Raw genomic sequence first — 17,207 nt, forward strand, 5'->3', positions numbered from 1 at the left:
GCCGTTTCTTCAACTACAGCATCATCAACGTGCACTGCCCCCACGAAGAAAAGACCGATGAGAAGGAAGCATACTACGCGACGCTGGAGGAGGTGTACGACGGCTGTCCGCGGCAGGATGTAAAGATCATCATTGGGGACATGAACGCTCGGTTCGGTTACGCGCAGCAGCTGGAAGCGAATCTGCCAGGTGAGGAGGAACTTGGCGCAGCCTCGCTCGAAGATGGTTGGAGCCGTATTCGCTCAGCCATCGGCAGTGTAGCGGAAGCCACACTGGGTAGTGCGATCCGAGTCAGCCGAAACGATTGGTACGACGACGAGTGCCAACGGATTACCGCCGAGAAGAAGGCAGCTTACGACAGGAAGCTGCACAAGGCGACGAGAGGGAACGTGGAACGATACAGGCAGGCTCGGAATCGGCAGGTCGCGGTCTTCAAGCTTAAGAAGCGCCAGCAAGAAGACCGAGATTGCGCGGAAATGGAGCAGCTATTCCGAGCTAACGAAACGCGGAAGTTTTACGAGAAGGTGAACCGGTCCCGCAAAGGCTTCGTGCCGCGAGCCGACGTGTGCAGGGACAACGGTGGAAACCTGATCGTAAACAAGAGCGATGTGTTGGAAAGGTGGAAGCAGTACTTCAACGAGCACCTCAACGGCGATGAAGCGGACGGAGACGGCGTTGGAGTCAACCTTGGAGCGCCCGCAGCTGATGAACAGTTCCCAGCACCTGATCTGGAGACGGTGAAGAGGGAGATCAGGAAGCTGAAGAACAACAGAGCTGCCGGCAAGGATCGGATACCCGGTGAGCTCTTCAAATATGGAGGAGAGAAACTGGCGAGGGCGCTTCACTGCGTGATCTCCAAGATCTGGGAGGAGGAGAAGCTACCGGAGGAATGGATGGATGGTGTCGTGTGCCCGATCTACAAAAAGGGCGATAAGCTGGACTGCGGAAACTACCGCGGCATCACGCTTATTAACGCGGCCTACAAAATCCTCTCCCAGATCCTCTGCCGTCAGCTGTCACCCCATGCATGGAGGTTCGTGGGGCCCTACCAAGCTGGCTTCACTGGCGCGCGCGCCACCACGGACCAAATATTTTGTCTCCGACAGATCCTCGAGAAATGTCGTGAGTACAACGTGCCCACACATCACATCTTCATCGACTTCAAGGCAGCCTATGATACAGTCGACCGCGAGCAGCTATGGCAGATAATGCACGAGAACGGATTTCCGGATAAACTGATTCGGCTGATCAAGGCTACCTTGGATGGTGTGAAGTGTCACGTGCGTGTTTCGGGGGATTTAGCGGAACCCTTTGGATCACGTCGAGGGCTGCGGCAAGGTGATGGCTTATCCTGTTCGCTGTTCAACATCGTTCTTGAGGGCATCATTCGAAGAGCGGGCATTGACACGAGTGGCACGATCATGAACAGGTCCTACCAGTTGCTTGCTTTTGCCGATGACATCGACATTGTGGCAAGGAACCTGGAGACGGTGAAGGATGTATACACCCGACTGAAGGTACAAGCAAGGCGTGTAGGACTTGGCATGAATACGACGAAGACGAAGTACATGAGAGGAAGGGGTTCGAAGGATGTCGGCCCCCCAAGTCTCTCTCCTCTAACTGTGGATGGTGATGAGTTGGAGGAGGTGAGCGAGTTCGTGTACTTGGGATCGCTGGTAACCGCCGACAACGACACCAGCAAAGAGATCCGGACTCGTATTTTTGCTGGGAATCGTGCCTACTTCGGATTACGGAAGACCCTCACATCGGATCGAGTGCAACGCCGCACGAAGCTGACGATGTACAAAACACTGATTAGACCGGTAGTCCTCTATGGCCACGAGACCTGGACGATGCGGCAGGAGGACGAACGTGCCCTTGGAGTTTTCGAACGGCAGGTGCTACGAACGATCTACGGTGGAGTGCAGGTGTCTGACGGATTGTGGCGAAGACGCATGAACCACGAACTGCACGCGTTTCTTGAAGAACCGACCATCGCCACCCAGGCGAAGATCGGGAGGCTCAGGTGGGCCGGCCATGTCGCCCGAATGGACGAGAACCAGCCTGTCAGACTGCTTTTTGACCGCGCCGAACCAGCTGGCGGTACAGACAGGAGAGCAGGGAAACCGCGCGCACGGTGGGGAGATCAAGTGAATGGTGATATCCGGAAGATCTGTAACCTGGGAAATTGGAGAGTAGCAGCCCAAGACCGAGAAAGATGGAAGCGTCTTTTTGCTACAGCACGCGTACCTGGTGCGCTATGCTGATTGGTATGGTATGTATGTGATTATTTTTGTTTGTTTTTGTAGGACGCAGTTTATGCGGTTGCCGAAGATCGGAGGTCGGGATGTGGATTTGCACCGATTGTATTCGGTGGTGGTGGCCAGGTGGACGAAATTGAAGTTGAAGCAGATTTACATCCGCTTTTCGAACAAGTACGATAAAGTAAATTTTAACGGTGAGGAGAAGGATCCGACGGAAGAGAGAAACGACGAGAAGCGCCATAATCGGAGGTGGTCAGCGCGGATGTTGCACTCGGTGCCGGCGGTTTACGACCATCAGCAGCATTATAGCAATATGTGCCGGAAGTGATGACGGGACAGTGTGGGATGTCCTGAGGGTTCGCAGTCCATTTCTCGTTGCGGGACATGTTTGACGATTATTACCTAAACATCCAGAAGAACAGTTTGCACCAATTCTGGATGGACCGTCTGTACGAAAGCCGCAAGTCCTGGAGTTGACGTACTCGGATTACTTCCAGAGGTTGGAGCGAGATCCGACGAACCTGATCAAGAACATCTACCTGGAATACCGGTGAGTACATATTGAGAATGTGCTCAGTGTCTCACCAATTTCATTTACTTTCAAACTCTTTCAGCAACTACCGCCCACAAACGCAGCTTCGGCGGGATGAACTTTGACGGCGAGTTGGAACATCTGTGTCATTCTCGAAGGAGGACGAAGTGATCGGGAACTATCCCTTCAGGCGCTTTACTTCCCAGCCGGAAAACGTCGACTTCCCTTCCCGAATCAACAACCAATGGCCAACTCCTCCAAGCCTGTCCTGATGATGGCCGGCAACGAGACCACCCTGTTCTCTTCAACGCTGTCGCGCTCCAAGATGAAGGCCGCGATGTTGCTGCCCAACGAAACGTCCATCCGTAACCTGCTCAGCATGGGGCTCACGGACGTGACCGGTGGCGTACCGTAAGAATCGGTTCAGCTTGGACGCGGAAGTTAGCCTACCATAAGCAGATGCGTTGAATACAAAAAAAACGGAAGCAACTGTTTTAATATTAAAACATTAAAATAAAATCCATCACATTTTTCGAAAATCATCACTGTAATGTTAAATGTTATTTATTCATGCCATAAAAAGTTTCTTCTTAAATTAATAGCAAAAAACTTTTACCGATACAACGATTTTGTTCCAGAAATGCATGGAAATATCAACAACTTTCTAACTTTTAAATTAAAAAGTTTGAGCTTTCTACGAATATTCACCAACGCGAACTTTCAAACCAACGAACGATCTTTTTAAATTTAGAGTATTTTTTCTTTGTGTGCAGCTGCAATAAATGCAATTTCTCAGGCAATAGGCAACTATTTTCCAAAATCAAATATGATAAACGGTAGCTGGGGAGGCCAGCTATTGTTTCCCACCTTGAATTTTGAGAAAAAGTTCCTTGAAGCTTGAGAAATAGCAAAATAGTTCAAACTGTCAAAATGATTAGCCGCCCATTTCTTGTGTTGCTGCACAGAATTTTTTTTAAATCTTTGCATGGCAATATATCAGCAATTCCTGCTTTCCATTTCATTAGGGCACAAAACATTTTTAAACAAGAGTGTATCCCTCGCACATCTTATGCAAACTGTCATTTGAGTGAAAGGGATACATTATTGTTTACAAAAGTTGTGTGCCCTTTTGAAATGTTAGGCTCCAATTAAGGGTCGTATCAACAAAGTTCAAAAAAGCAAATTATTGTCCATTCCTCTCAAAGGTACACGCCGCGCGTTATTTCAGAATGTGCCGCAGACACTGTTGCCAACGTTGCCAACGATTTTCTCCACTTTTGGAGCATTAAAAACATACCCGGCAACAATTCCATGCAATTTGAAGAAGAAGATCAACAAAAACAAAACGCGCAGTATGGGATTTGACAGCGCGCATTTGCTGAAAGTGCGGCGCGTCGTTTCACGGCTGGTATGCCGCGTGTCTTTTTCGGGAATACGCGCAATATAGAGAATTTTCTGGAATTTTCTCAACTTTTCAAACGTATTTTTTTTACCAAATGTGGGCAAACATGGGTACTAATTTAAAAAAATAATAACTGCGACTATTTTTACAGAGAATTTTTTGATGCAAGATTGTATGCAACGTATTTTTTAGTACAACAGCCTAAATTAAAAGCTTATTTTTCTGAGCAAAATGATTCTTTCTACGACCGCAATGGGTTTAAAATAGAGTTTTAAATTTAAAATTAATTTAAAAAAAATAACTTCGCGACCCTTCTTGACAGAAAAAGTCCTACTTCCAGAAATGGTTTTTAACTGGGTGATGAATAGCGGAAATTCGTAACGTGATTTTCGAATGATCCCCTTTGTTTACATCTACAAAGTAGGAAGCATAAGCATGACTTTTTTCTTACTGATAAATTGGCTGTTTTATAATCAGTAGTATGTGTTTTATTTTGTCTAGTTTTCGACATTTTCGCTGGAAAATTGCGTGTGTTTGCAAGTTTCGATCGGTTAGAAGAGGTTTTTCATGTTTACGGGTGACGCAGAACTGCGGCGAGAGTGTCATTCTGCGATGTCGCAGATAAATTCCCTAGCTGATTTTGAAATCCTGCAGCTCTTCCTGATCCAGCAAATAGACATCGCTAATTCGAGCGAAGCTGATCCAACAAACAGCGAAGATTTTCACTAAACCAGTAAATCAAACGGAACCAAACGATAAAGACAGCTTCTGTATGGATACAACCGCATCAACTCCATAAACAACTTCCATTAATAATCCAAAAAGGACAATCTCGCCTTCAACTTTCCTAAGATTTCTCGACTTCAACTTCAGGTCCTCAAAAGCCACATATTTTTCTTTCTTGCAAAAAAAAACTAAGTTTTAATGATCGATAACAACACTCCCTACTTTGGCGAACAGTAAATTGGTTCCACTTTGACAGTTCAAAATTGAGGCCATTTTGCGAACCATTATTCAGCACCCAGGTTTTTAATCGTGTTATTTCTCGTTTTAAATTAAAATTTACTTGGGGCTTTAGGTTTTTTACTGGTCGAACTCGTATTTGCCTTTTTTTTTCTCAAAAATTTTGTTCAACTGAGCTTGCTTCACAGGCTTTGCCTAAAACGTATGCGTTTATATTTTTTACATTAATCGTGTAAAATATTGGATTACCATTTTGTCGTGTATCGATATTCCTGACGTTTCAAATTTAAAAACAAAAAACGTGATGCTTTTTTGAAAGAGACTTTTTCATTGGAAATTAACTCGAAAAAGTAAATTTTGCATTAAATAATGATATATTATGAAGGTCTTGATTTAATTCATATTTATCCGTAGAAAACAGAATGTCCTTGAAGAACCTTCTGCAGTCGGTGCGTTCACCGGCAATCTCCAATTATGTAACCCAGTCGAGCCGGTTCCACACGAGCGCCGTCTGCAACGAAATCCGCAAGCTGGCCCGGTTACGAGTGGTGGACAACAGCGACATCGGTAAACGGGCCATGGCCGAGGGAAAACCGCCCAAGTGCATCCACGTGTACAACAAGCAGATGGTGGCCAAGGTGGGCGATAAGGTTCTGGTGGCGATCAAGGGCCAAAAGAAAAAGGCCATTCTGGTCGGATGCAAGCAGAAACAGCAGCCAAAGATTCCCAAATTTGATAGCAACAACGTCGTGCTGATTGACGATAATGGGACGCCGCTGGGGACGCGAATTCACGTGCCTATTCCGACGATTTTGCGGACCATTTTGAAGGAGAAGACCCAGGCCAAGGGAGCCGATTACACGAAGCTGCTGGGCATTGCCAGCAGGTTCGTGTGAGGTTTGGGATGGGATAGAATAAACTAGAGTTGAATGAAACACTTTTTTTTTGTTCTTTATTGCCACCTCAAACACGCTTCTGCTTGCCGTAGTCGATTCCCTCGACCATCAGCGGGTTGTTGGACTTGTCGCTGGCGGCGGGTCGTTTCCGGGGCACGTAGCCCTTCTTGCGCTTGGTGGTGAGGGCCGTGACGTGCTTGAGCGAATCCGGCACGATGTACTCGGGCACGTCGCCCAAATGTTCCTGGATCTTGACGGTGTGCAGGGTGCGGTCGTGCCGCAGGGCCTGCAGATCGCGCGGGTTTTCCTCGAAGAAGCTCTGGGGAAGATGGGTTTGAGTTGAAGTCAAGTTCATAATTTGAGACAGCAACAATTTACCTTTAGCTTCTCAGAGTTGAACATTTCCGTCTTGATTTCTTTGATTCGCGCCTCACGAATGGAGATTTTGGTCACCGCTCGCCACGCGTCCCGTGCTCTGTACCGGAACGGTTCAACTTCTTCCATTTTGAACTGGTAACTCCTAGAACATTGTGAATGATCGTCAGCAAGACATTTCAACCGAGAAAAACTCAAACTACATACTTCATGACCGTTTCGCTCTGCTCGTAGCCGCTCTTCAGATGGTCTTCCACGCTGTCCATCATGTCCTTTTCGGCGACGCTCACAAAGGACAGCACGCTGCCGGTGTTGTTACCGCGCGCAGTCCGTCCCGCCCGGTGGATGTACGAGTTGATGTCCTTCGGGAAGTCAAAGTTGATCACATTGGACACAAACTGAAAGTCGATTCCGCGCGCCACTCCCGCTTCCGATTCCTTCTGTTTGGCAATCTGCTTCAGCATCTTCTTTTTGTTTTGGCCCTTCTTTTCCTTCACGGCCGGATCGAGCACGTGCAACTCGTCCGACGCCACGATTATGTCGTACAGGCCCTGGTTGAATTGGCTCACCGTGTGGCACCGGATCTTCGCCGGAAGTTCCGAGTTTAGCACGCACGAACGTATGCTGAACTGCTCGAGGAAGAGCTTGAGTCTGAAATAAGCGGAATTGTTGTTATAAACTGATCTTTGAATTAAACTTCATTCAAATACAACAGAGATTAAAAGTCAGAGAGAAGATTAGTCCAGTATCATGCTTCGGCCAATCAACGTTCGCGAAAACGTTGAATGCTGCATCAATGAACAGTTTGTAGTTTCATCATAAATGGATTATAAGATGCTTCTGAACATCAAACATCCGCACTCACTTGTAACACCGGTCGATCGAGTCCACAAAGATAATGCTCTTTCCTTTGACCAGCTGCAGTTTCACGAGCGTGTACAAAACGGCCGCCTTGTCCACCTCCTCCGCCAAAATGTGAAAATGAGCAAGCTGTGACGCCGGTGCAATCTCCGGCTCCTCCAGCTTCAAAATCACCGGATTGTGCAGGATGATTTTCTTCAGCTCGAGCACGTCCTTCTCGAGCGTGGCCGAGGCCAGCACCGACTGGTGGACACTCGGCATAAAATCCAGCACCGCTTTCAAGTCACTCTCGAACCCAAACGAAAACATCAAATCCGCCTCGTCCACAATCAGCGTCTTCAAACTGTCCTTCACGTTCAACGTTCCCTCCTGCAGCTGGGCCAGCAACTTGGCCGGAGTCGAAACCACCACATCCGGACGTTCCGCCAGCATGTGCTTCAGCGCCGCCTTGTCCACCTTGGCAGACAAATCCACGCAGCGAACCAACCGGCCACACTTGATCGTAAGCGCTTCCATCACTTTAGCGGTCTGAAGGCACAGGTCCCGGCTCGGGGCCAACACGATCACCGTCGTCTCCTGCTCCTTCGCCTCAACTTTGCGCGTCAGAATCTGTTGGATGATCGGAATCGAAAAGGCTGCCGTCTTGCCGGAACCGGTGCGCGCCCGCACCAATACGTCCTTCCCTTCCAGCAGTAGCGGAATGGCCTTCTCCTGGATTAAGGTCGGACAGAGCCAGCCCAGCTTGGCGATTCCCTGTAAACAAAAGCGCCATGGTTGAGGTTATGTTTGCAGCACAAAAAAAAAAACCACCGAACGATCCAACCAGCTTACCTTCAGTATCCGGTCGTCCAATTCCATCTGATGGAAGTTAAGCGGCTTTTTGTCGTCGGTTTCCGTCATTTTACAGCCGTGGTTGGCCTAAATTAGCAAATTAATTGAAAAACTTCCCAACTCAACACCAACCTCACATGTTTAGAGGTAGAAAATTGTCAACAAACTGCGACTTAAAGTTGGTCGATACTTTTGACGTTTCAAAATTGTGCTCGTTGTACACGCATATCCAGTATTAGCTATCTTCATATGTGGGTTCTGGCGAAAATTTACTTAACTTATTAATGTGTAGGTTATTACTCAATACTGGGTTTAATCGTGAAAACCCTAAACCGAATCAAAACTTGGCAAAAATCCTTTAGTTTGAGTTACCGTGCACCAGGAAAAGTCGATCGGAAGTCTCGCTCGAGTGAAGAAAACGCGTGGATTTTCGAAAGTGCTGTAAAATTTGAAACAAAATCGTCAAAATGGAGAAGGTAAGATTCGATTTTTGATTATTTGATTGATTTTTGTTTCATAACAACATTTTTTCTCAGGAAACTGTCGAAACTCACAAGGAAAAGTTGCCGGAAAGTGCCGCCGAGTCCGGTGCAGTTGCCGTGGAAACCACAGCGCTGGTTGCCAAAAATCCGGCAGCCGAAAAGGCCAATTATTCACACTCTTCCGTTTCCGAACCGGAATCGGACTCGAGTACGGCGGCGGGCATTGTGGCCGAGGTGCGTGAGCTGTACCGCGGCAGTAAGGTGGACATCCTGATCCGGCTGATTCAGAGCCGCACGGTTGAGGTTAAATACCAGCGGCAGCTCGAGGTTTACCAGGTGGCTTTGTACGAGGGAGTTAAGGAGAAGACGCGGCTCCAGCTTGATCTGGCCTACTGCGATAAGATGCTGGCGGTTTTGCAGCGGGAGGCACGGGAAGGAAAATCGACGCTGACGACGATTCTTCAGCAGCACGCGGATGCGGTCGCGATGATCGAGAAGCTGGACGCTAAGCGTACCCAGTTCATCAAGGAGGAGCAACAGATTAAAAACGAGCTGGCCGAGTACAAGCACAAGTTTCTGCAAATGCAGCAGGATAGTTAGTAACAGTTTAATTTGTTTGGACTTGGAGACTCAATTTAATCGGTTAATCTTTTTCAGTGCAAGATCGATTTGACCGCTACGAGTCCGATTCCCGACGATACGGTCAGCTGCAGGTTCAGGTGGACAAGCTGACCAAAGCGAATGAAGTGTGGCAAAAGAAGGTGTGCGAAATGGAGGCCAAACAGCGTTCAATGGTTTCCGCTCATTCGGCCCAGCTGAGCGAGATGGAGAACCTGATGGGTGATTTGGAGGGCAAGTTGAAGGACACTCAGGGCCGGTTCGAAAACGAGAAGCGAACCAACACACTGCTCAAGGAGCATACGGACTCGGTGCTGCAGGAAAAGACCCAACTCTCGATGGATTTGGCCAGCGTTGAGAACCGGTATGCTTCGATGGAAGCAGACTTTGAGCGAAAGATAGCGGTACTTGAAACCAAGTTGGCCACTGTTGAGCAAGATTCGTCGGGGATGAAAGAAAAGATGGCCGAGATGACGCGATCGGCACAGGAGTGTAACGCCGAGAAGGAGTTGTTGGTGGCCAAGTTGGCCCAGGAAAAGGACATGACCGCGGAGATGGAAGGAAAACTCGGCGGATTGCAGGTTATCCTGAACGATCGAAACAACGAGATCTTCTCATTGCACTCGAAGCTCAATTGCGAATTGAAGCGAGTTGAGGAGTTCAAGCAGCAGCTTTCGCAGGGAACTTCCGAGACCGATCAGCGGTTGTCCGATATGCAGAAGGATTTCATTGTAAAAGAGGCCAAAATTACTCGCCTCGAGCAAGACCTTCGTAATCAGGCCAATGCGATTTCCGCGCTTAAGACACAACTCGAATCGAAGGACGCCGAAATCAAACAGCTCAAGGACAAAATCCCGAACGTGGATCATTACGTGGCCAAGATCACCCAGCTAAAGGACGAGCTGGCAGTCAAATCGTCGCGGGTGGCACAACTCGAGCAGCAAGCGGAACGGCGAGCCAGCACTGAAACTAGGATCCGCGGCACCGAAAACGTGCCCGCCCAAGTTACATCGACGCCGATTTGCGTTTTGGAGAGTGATGACGAGACGACCTCCAACGCACCTAAGGGCGCCAAAAAGGTCCGGATTGCGGACCCTGAGCGGAGTAGCGTTTCTCCCACCTACTCGAACTTCCAGGGCAACGTACAGCGGCGGACGTTCTTCAAGCGGGCGGCCACGGCGAGCACCTCGCAGATCTCGATCACCAGCGCCAGCTACAGTCAGTTCATCAACAACATGGACCTGAACTTGAGCACGGCGGTAAGTTGTGGATTTCAGTGTCCATTTCTCGGGTGAGTTTTCAAAAGCCGTAAGAGTCACCGTGACCTCCGACACTAAATTGCAAAAAAAAAAAATCATTTATTTTTAGTTTGGGGCACTTGAACAATCTTAAGCATTTTTGAAATTGGTTTTCTGTAAGTAGGTCGAATATCAAGGCAAAAAAGGCTTTGTTTACCATTGGCTCGTACGGTTTTTTGAAAACTAATCCGAGATTTGTTCCTTATCAATTTTGGTTCTACGTTACAGAGTACCGTAAACGTGGACGATGAACCGATGGACGTTGGCAATATGTCCAGCGTTTCGACTGCAACCTCGGCGGTGCGCCACGTTAAGCCGTTCTTCCGCAGGGCCCAGGAAAAGAAGTGATTTCACTTAAATCTTTGCTTTTGTTTATTACACTCCGTTACTATGCACAGATTACGTAACTGTTGAATTATAAGTGATCCGTTCTTTTATTATTCTTACATCCGTTGTTGATGTAGCAAACTCATTTCATTTCAAATAAACAACTCAGATATAATTGGAATGTATTTTTTTTCTTCGATGATTGATGTTACGAAAATCAGAGAATAAAAATGAATTGAGAAAACAGCATGTAATTCCACCGAGCACCTAATGTTCACAAATCAGTTATTTGAAGTTCCATTCGCGATTAAAAGCTCCATAAATCCGACAGATGGCGCAAAGCATCGAAGAATGACGATTTAAATTTTCGCTGTTCGGAATGCAAACTTAAAATTGAATTTACAGCTCTTAGAACAACGTTTGAAAAAAAAAAATCAAGTAGTACGAGTGTAAACTTTTTGCCCTCTATTGAGGTTTTGCAGCGCGACTGTGTTTCAAATGTAGGTGGCGCCAAAATGAGGTTACTTGCCAAAATCGTATAGGCAATCAAACGTCAAAATTACCCCCCACTATAGACCACTTTCACGAATTCGGCTATCCGGAGGTCACCGCCAGCCAGAAGGCCCGAAACACCAAGGCAAGCGAAAATCAATCCGATCCAGTGTACCACGGGCCGTTACGTGGAGGTTCCTGGTCAAGTTCTCCGTATCCGCCTATCATGCGAGTCTCCGTCGAGCCCAAGAACCAGGCCAATCTCCTGAGCTGGTTGCTCAGCTGGTATCCCGCTGGAAAAGATCGAACCCGTCGTGTCCTCCGGTTAACCGATTCTGAATTTAGTAACTACATTAAAAAAATGTTGTAAACAGAATGCAAATATAAATAAACTGAACTTGTTTTGTTTTAAATTCATTAAAAGTGCAATTTATTCAAATTGCCTAAGTTATAAAAAGGGCGTGATTGGCTTTCATAAGTCAATTCTCCTTTTATAAGTTAGGCAATGTTTTTACCGAACCCAAAACAAAAACAAACCAATAATTCTATAACCGACCACCAGGGGTCGCATCGGTCGGCTTATCTGAGAGCGACATCTATGTGTGAACTCTGAACTACTTGAAATAATTCCTGAGATGCGAGTGAAATATTTCTTAGCTCGAGTAGCGCGAATTTTTTGTGTCAAAAGAGCTCGAATTCGAGGCAAATACACGCCAAATTCGAGGCGAATTTGCCTCGATTCGAGCGAGTTTCGGCTCGAGTTTAGCGAGCGGTTCGAGCCATTTCGGCTCGAGTCTTTCTTACTGGGTAGAGGGCGCTCAAACTTGGGGTGTTGTTTTCATTATAACCTACAGCGAGTAAATTGGTTTGAAATTTGAAATTGTTTTATTTCATCATAGAATCGACATTAATAGCAAACTATACCATTTTCAGGTAAGAAATAAATAGCTAAATTGATATAAACGAAAATATTTTTTGTGATGGTCGATTTAACCTGTTCATTATATGATTCAAAATAAGGGAATGTTTTAATCAACCAAAACATAACTAATCAATTGAGAATGTAGATTATTCAAGTGGACAATTATTTTTTAAAGTCACTTCTACCATAAAAGCAAAGATCTGCTTGAAAAATGATAATTGGATTGATTTTCAAAATTAGCAATCTAACCTCATTCTCGCGTTTTCAATCCGGATCTCAGAATTTTCAATGAAAAAGGCAACTTAGCAAAAAAATCAAAAAGTCAGTCGATAGAACTGTTTATTTCTTACCTCCTGTTAACTTTATTTTATTCCAAAATATCAATTTTCTTTTAAAAAATCATAGAATAGTTTTCACTTTCCTTTGCACTTATCGCGCAAAACCGTAAACGTAACCTTGCACCAAAGTTCTCCTACTCGAATGTAGGTGGCGAATAGAGCTTTTAGCTTTGGTTTTGGGGGCCTATTTCTTTCTGCTGGATTGAAGAACAAATTCGCTTATTTCTCATGATTCCCTGCATCAGTCTTAATGAAACTGGTTGCAAAAGACGAGAAAAAATTTTTGCTCTAAAATAATGAACATCAATTTTTGGGCGCGCAAAAATTTGTGACCTTTTTCTTTAAAAAACATGTTTTGGAACACGAAAAAATTAGTTAACAGACTTTCTTGCCAAATAGTCCAAATTACTATCTTTTTCTAAATTTACAGTTTTCTCATAGAAAAATCAAACAAATATTGGAAAGTTGTAGACCAAATTGTTGGAAATATTTTTTCTCATCCGAATCCGGCATAAGTTTCATAAAAATTTTGATTATGGAGGAAAAAACAGGAAGGTGCTGTGTCCTATCCCTCGCCTAGACCAGACCAAAATCCATGATAAAACTGACAGACCAAATCTGTCAGACCAAGACTGTCAGACCAAAGAGCAAAAAGTAAACAATCTTGGTCTTCGATTTAGGTGCACACAAATCAAGAAAAGAAAATTTGAAAAAGAATTTTATTTTTCCAATTCAATGACTGGGTTTGGACTGCAAAATTGAATGTATACATCAGAAAATGATTAAACAGTGCGGCGTCCTGTACACCGACAATTAAATAAGCAGTTAAAAGCCTTATTCTTCCATTTTAATTTTAGATCGCGTTTTCGGTTTACACCTGAAAAATCTTGAAATTATTTATACGGATTTGTGATTCCTCTCTTTCCATCAATCTCTCAATAGAGAATTTGCAGCAAAGCTAAAAGACACGTGTCGCCACCTATGAACAAATAGCGCAAACCTATGATTTTTTGAAAAAAAAAGTGTTTTTTCCTTCATAATCAACATTTTTATAAAACTTATGCCGGATTCGATTGAGAAAAATTATTTCCAGCAATTTGGTGTACAACTTTCCAATATTTGTTTGATTTTTATATGAGAAAACTGTAAATTTATAAAAAAGATAGTAATTTGGACTATTTGGCAAGAAAGTCTGTCAAAAATCAATAAAAATTGTTGAATATACATTAACACATCTGTTATCTACTATATAACTGTTTATTTCTTTGATATATACGGGGAAAATCAATTTTTCGTGTTTCAAAACATGTTTTTTAAAGAAAAAGTTCACACATTTTTGCGCGCCCAAAAATTGATGTTCAATATTTTAAAGCAAATAATTTTTCTCGTCTTTTGCAACCAGTTTTATTAAGATTGATGCAGGGAATCATGAGAAATAAGCGAGTTTGTTCTTCAATCCAGCAGAAAGAAATACGATTTTTGGCAAGTAACCTCATTTTGGCGCCACCTACATTTGAAACACAGTCGCGCTGCAAAACCTCAATCCTCAAAAAGGATACTTTCTATCCTTTTCATAAGTTTACCCGGCGTCACCCTTTTAAAAGGGTATGTCAAAATCAGTACATTTTCGATACCATGTTAAAGGGTGACGACGGGTGAACTTGAAAAAAGGATACTTTTTACTTTGAGTGTTGATATTCCAGATTGCAGCGATTTTTAGACAATCGTGCAACTTGTGGAAAGCTCTATACAAAAGTGCACACCTCAAACTACAGCAGAAAAAAACTGTCTAAGACACACACCCTAGTTTGAAACTGTTCTAAAGTGTTCGAAAGCAGCAAAGCTCAGTCGAGACACGCACCACTGTAGGCGAGCGGGAGGGAGAAGGGGTAGTTAGGATTTCAAGTGTGCAAATATTTGGTGTGCAGTTATGATTTGCAAGGGTGGAGAATTTGGTGCAAAGTGTGCAATATATACGGTAAAACTCATTTTTTCCAAAACATGTTTTTTAAAGAAAAAGGTCACAAATTTTTGCGCGCCCCCGTTCACTAAAGCAAAAAAAAAATTCTCGTCTTTTGCAACCAGTTTCATTAAGATTGATGCAGGGAATCCTGAGAAATAAGCGATTTTGTTCTTCAATCCAGCAGAAAGGATTACGATTTTTGGCAAGTAACCTCATTTTGGCGCCACCTACATTTGAAACACAGGCGCTTCAAAACCTCAATATTTTCACACTTGAAATCCTACCCCTTCTCCCTCCCGCTTGCCTACAGTGGTGCGTGTCTCGACTGAGCTTTGCTGCTTTCGACCACTTTAGAACAGTTTCAAACTAGGGTGTGTGTCTTAGATTGTTTTTTTTTTCTGCTGTAGTTTGAAGTGTGCACTTTGTTGGAGAGCTTTTCACAACTTGCACGATTGTCTAAAAATCTTTGTAATCCACAATTGAGGTTTTGTAGCGCGACTGCGTTTCAAATGTAGGTGGCGCCAAAATGAGGTTACTTGCCTAAAATCGTATGCCTTTCTGCCGATTAAAGAACAAAATCGATTATTTCTCATGGTTCCCTGCATCAATCTTCATGAAACTGGTTGCAAAAGACGAGAAAATTTTTTTGCTTCAAAATAATGAACATCAATTTTTGGGCGCGCAAAAATGTGTGAACTTTTTCTTTAAAACACATGTTTTGGAACACGAAAAAATGAGTTTCCTGATATATATCAATAAAATAAATAGTTATATAGTTGATAACAAATGTGTTAACGTATATTCAACAATTTTTATTGATTTTTGACAGACTTTCTTGCCAAGTAGTTCAAATTACTATCTTTTACTAAATTTACAATTTTCTCATAGTAAAATCAAACAAATATTGGAAAGTTATACACCAAACTGTTGGAAATAATTTTTCTCATCTGAATCCGGCATAAGTTTTGTAAAAATGTTGAATCTGAAGAAAAAAACGCGTGTCTTTTAGCTTTGCTGCAAATTCTCTATAAATAAAGAATCGAATTTAATCGCGGTTCCAAACTGTACGTGTTTATTCTCTTCCGTTCCGTTACACGCTAAACTTCAACTCCCCCTATTCTCCTCATCCATTACCCACGCATGGCCAGTGTTGCCATCATAACACTTTCCCCTTTTCACATCTTGGTTCCTTGCTCTCCTCCAGTACCGACATCCACGATGAAGTCCTGGAACCGTAGTGGACGCTTAATTTGGCGGCCAGACCTTGTCGAAGTCGTCGATGTTTGGCCTCGGCTCGTTTCTGCATCCGGCTGCTTCTAGGGAATCTCCTCACCTTGTGTTGGCGTTGCCCACTGCAAGTCCTCGTCCTCGGTCTCCACGTCAGGAGTGTTGTTGCTTCGTCGATCCAAACACCAGAATGTCGTCGATCAAGACTTTCACTCCGGAAATCCCCTTCAGTACCACCTCCGACGCGATGTTCATGCCGAATAGCAGCCGCTTGTACCGGTAGTAGCCGTGGTGGGTGGCAAACGTGGTGATGTACCGTGAATCTGGTGCCAGAACCGCCTGGTGGAACGCTTTGATTAAGTCGATCTTCGAAAACCACTTGCAGTCTCGAAGATGTGGAACAATGTCCTCGAACGTTGGCAGTGGGAAATGCTGTGGAACAATGGCCTTGTTGGCGGCACGCATGTCAACGCACAGTCGAACGACAGACGGATCACCGGCTTTCGGGCTAACTACAGTCATCCCACATATTCGGAACGGTTTCCAGATCGGCCAATGTTCAAAAAATCATAGCAAATCGATAATTGAACTCAATGACTCGTTTTTACCTTCATTTGAAAGCTTTTCTTGTGATCTTTCGAATGCTGTATCGAACATCTACAAATTTTAACTTTTATATGAAGTTTTTGAAGAATTACCCTTGAAATCCACAAATTCGGAACACTTTTTTCTTACGAATGTAAACAAACTTTGGATCTCTCCAGGAGTACATATTTATTATCAAAAAGTCAAAGTAGTTATGTCACAGACATAACCGGAATGGCGTAGACTTACGTAAAATTTAGATATGTGGACATGTGGGTTTTCCATATATTAATTTGAAGAATTAGCTATATTCTTTAAATAGATTTACGGAATATGATCATGAATGGGAGATGGAATTCAGCTAAGGGCGTTATTTCGGGGTGGTAGTGTTTGGTGGGAATGATGAGCAAGAAGAACTCTTTCGTGAGAAAATTGGTGGCCCTAAAAGGACCGATTAGAGTTGGATGGTGGCGTTGGTCGCAAGGCTGCAGCCGGGAGATGTTCTGTCCAGATGGGTGATAGGCCGCGGTGGATGCTGCAGGTGCTGGCGTTGTTGATGGATGCGAAACCGACAAAGTTGTTTAGGAAAGCGTGTAGTATTTGCAAATGATTGTGGTGCGAAATTTATATTAGGCTGGTGTATCAACCAAAGTCAAAATCGGCCGATGATAACTAAAATACGAAACATACCTTCGTGACTGTGTCAGAACATTTCTACCAAAAACAAGGTCACGGCATGTGCGCCCAAAGGATTGGAAAGCAGATCAAGCTTGAGGTACTCTTTCATAATTCATAAAATCAACAAATTTCAAATTTTCCGGTTTGAGGATA

General features: G+C 44.3%; 3 protein-coding genes and 1 long non-coding RNA gene across 5 annotated transcripts; 3 read left to right on the forward strand and 1 right to left on the reverse strand.

Annotated features, from left to right (window-relative positions):
* The first annotated feature begins 2,515 nt into the window (after positions 1-2,515).
* Positions 2,516-3,338, forward strand: LOC119768017. Its single transcript, XR_005277856.1, has 2 exons — positions 2,516-2,814; positions 2,879-3,338. It is a non-coding gene; the product is annotated as an uncharacterized LOC119768017 (long non-coding RNA).
* Positions 3,339-5,405: 2,067 nt separating this feature from the next.
* On the forward strand, positions 5,406-6,096 carry LOC6039945 (39S ribosomal protein L14, mitochondrial). 2 transcript variants are annotated; one of them, XM_001849388.2, is made up of 2 exons: positions 5,406-5,511; positions 5,576-6,096. In XM_001849388.2, the coding sequence occupies exon 2, from the start codon at positions 5,584-5,586 to the stop codon at positions 6,055-6,057; it is 474 nt and encodes a 157-aa protein (XP_001849440.1). In that variant the 5' UTR covers positions 5,406-5,511; positions 5,576-5,583; the 3' UTR covers positions 6,058-6,096. The 2 variants fall into 2 exon arrangements, with proteins under 2 accessions (XP_001849440.1, XP_038109751.1); XM_038253823.1 differs by having other exon boundaries at positions 5,583-6,096.
* LOC6039944 (probable ATP-dependent RNA helicase DDX56) lies at positions 6,087-8,309 on the reverse strand. The gene is made up of 5 exons (XM_001849387.2): positions 8,125-8,309; positions 7,298-8,046; positions 6,640-7,083; positions 6,436-6,577; positions 6,087-6,376 (listed from the first exon to the last, which is right to left on the reverse strand). Exons 1-5 carry the CDS (start codon positions 8,191-8,193, stop codon positions 6,125-6,127), a joined length of 1,656 nt encoding a protein of 551 aa, XP_001849439.1. The 5' UTR covers positions 8,194-8,309; the 3' UTR covers positions 6,087-6,124.
* Positions 8,310-8,501: 192 nt separating this feature from the next.
* Positions 8,502-11,030, forward strand: LOC6039943 (myosin-10). The gene is made up of 4 exons (XM_001849386.2): positions 8,502-8,600; positions 8,661-9,201; positions 9,264-10,483; positions 10,751-11,030. The coding sequence occupies exons 1-4, from the start codon at positions 8,592-8,594 to the stop codon at positions 10,868-10,870; spliced, it is 1,890 nt and encodes a 629-aa protein (XP_001849438.2). The 5' UTR covers positions 8,502-8,591; the 3' UTR covers positions 10,871-11,030.
* Positions 11,031-17,207: the final 6,177 nt, after the last annotated feature.

This window comes from Culex quinquefasciatus, chromosome 2 (assembly GCF_015732765.1).
Source record: "Culex quinquefasciatus strain JHB chromosome 2, VPISU_Cqui_1.0_pri_paternal, whole genome shotgun sequence".
In the NCBI taxonomy this organism is placed as follows: Eukaryota; Metazoa; Arthropoda; class Insecta; order Diptera; family Culicidae; genus Culex; species Culex quinquefasciatus.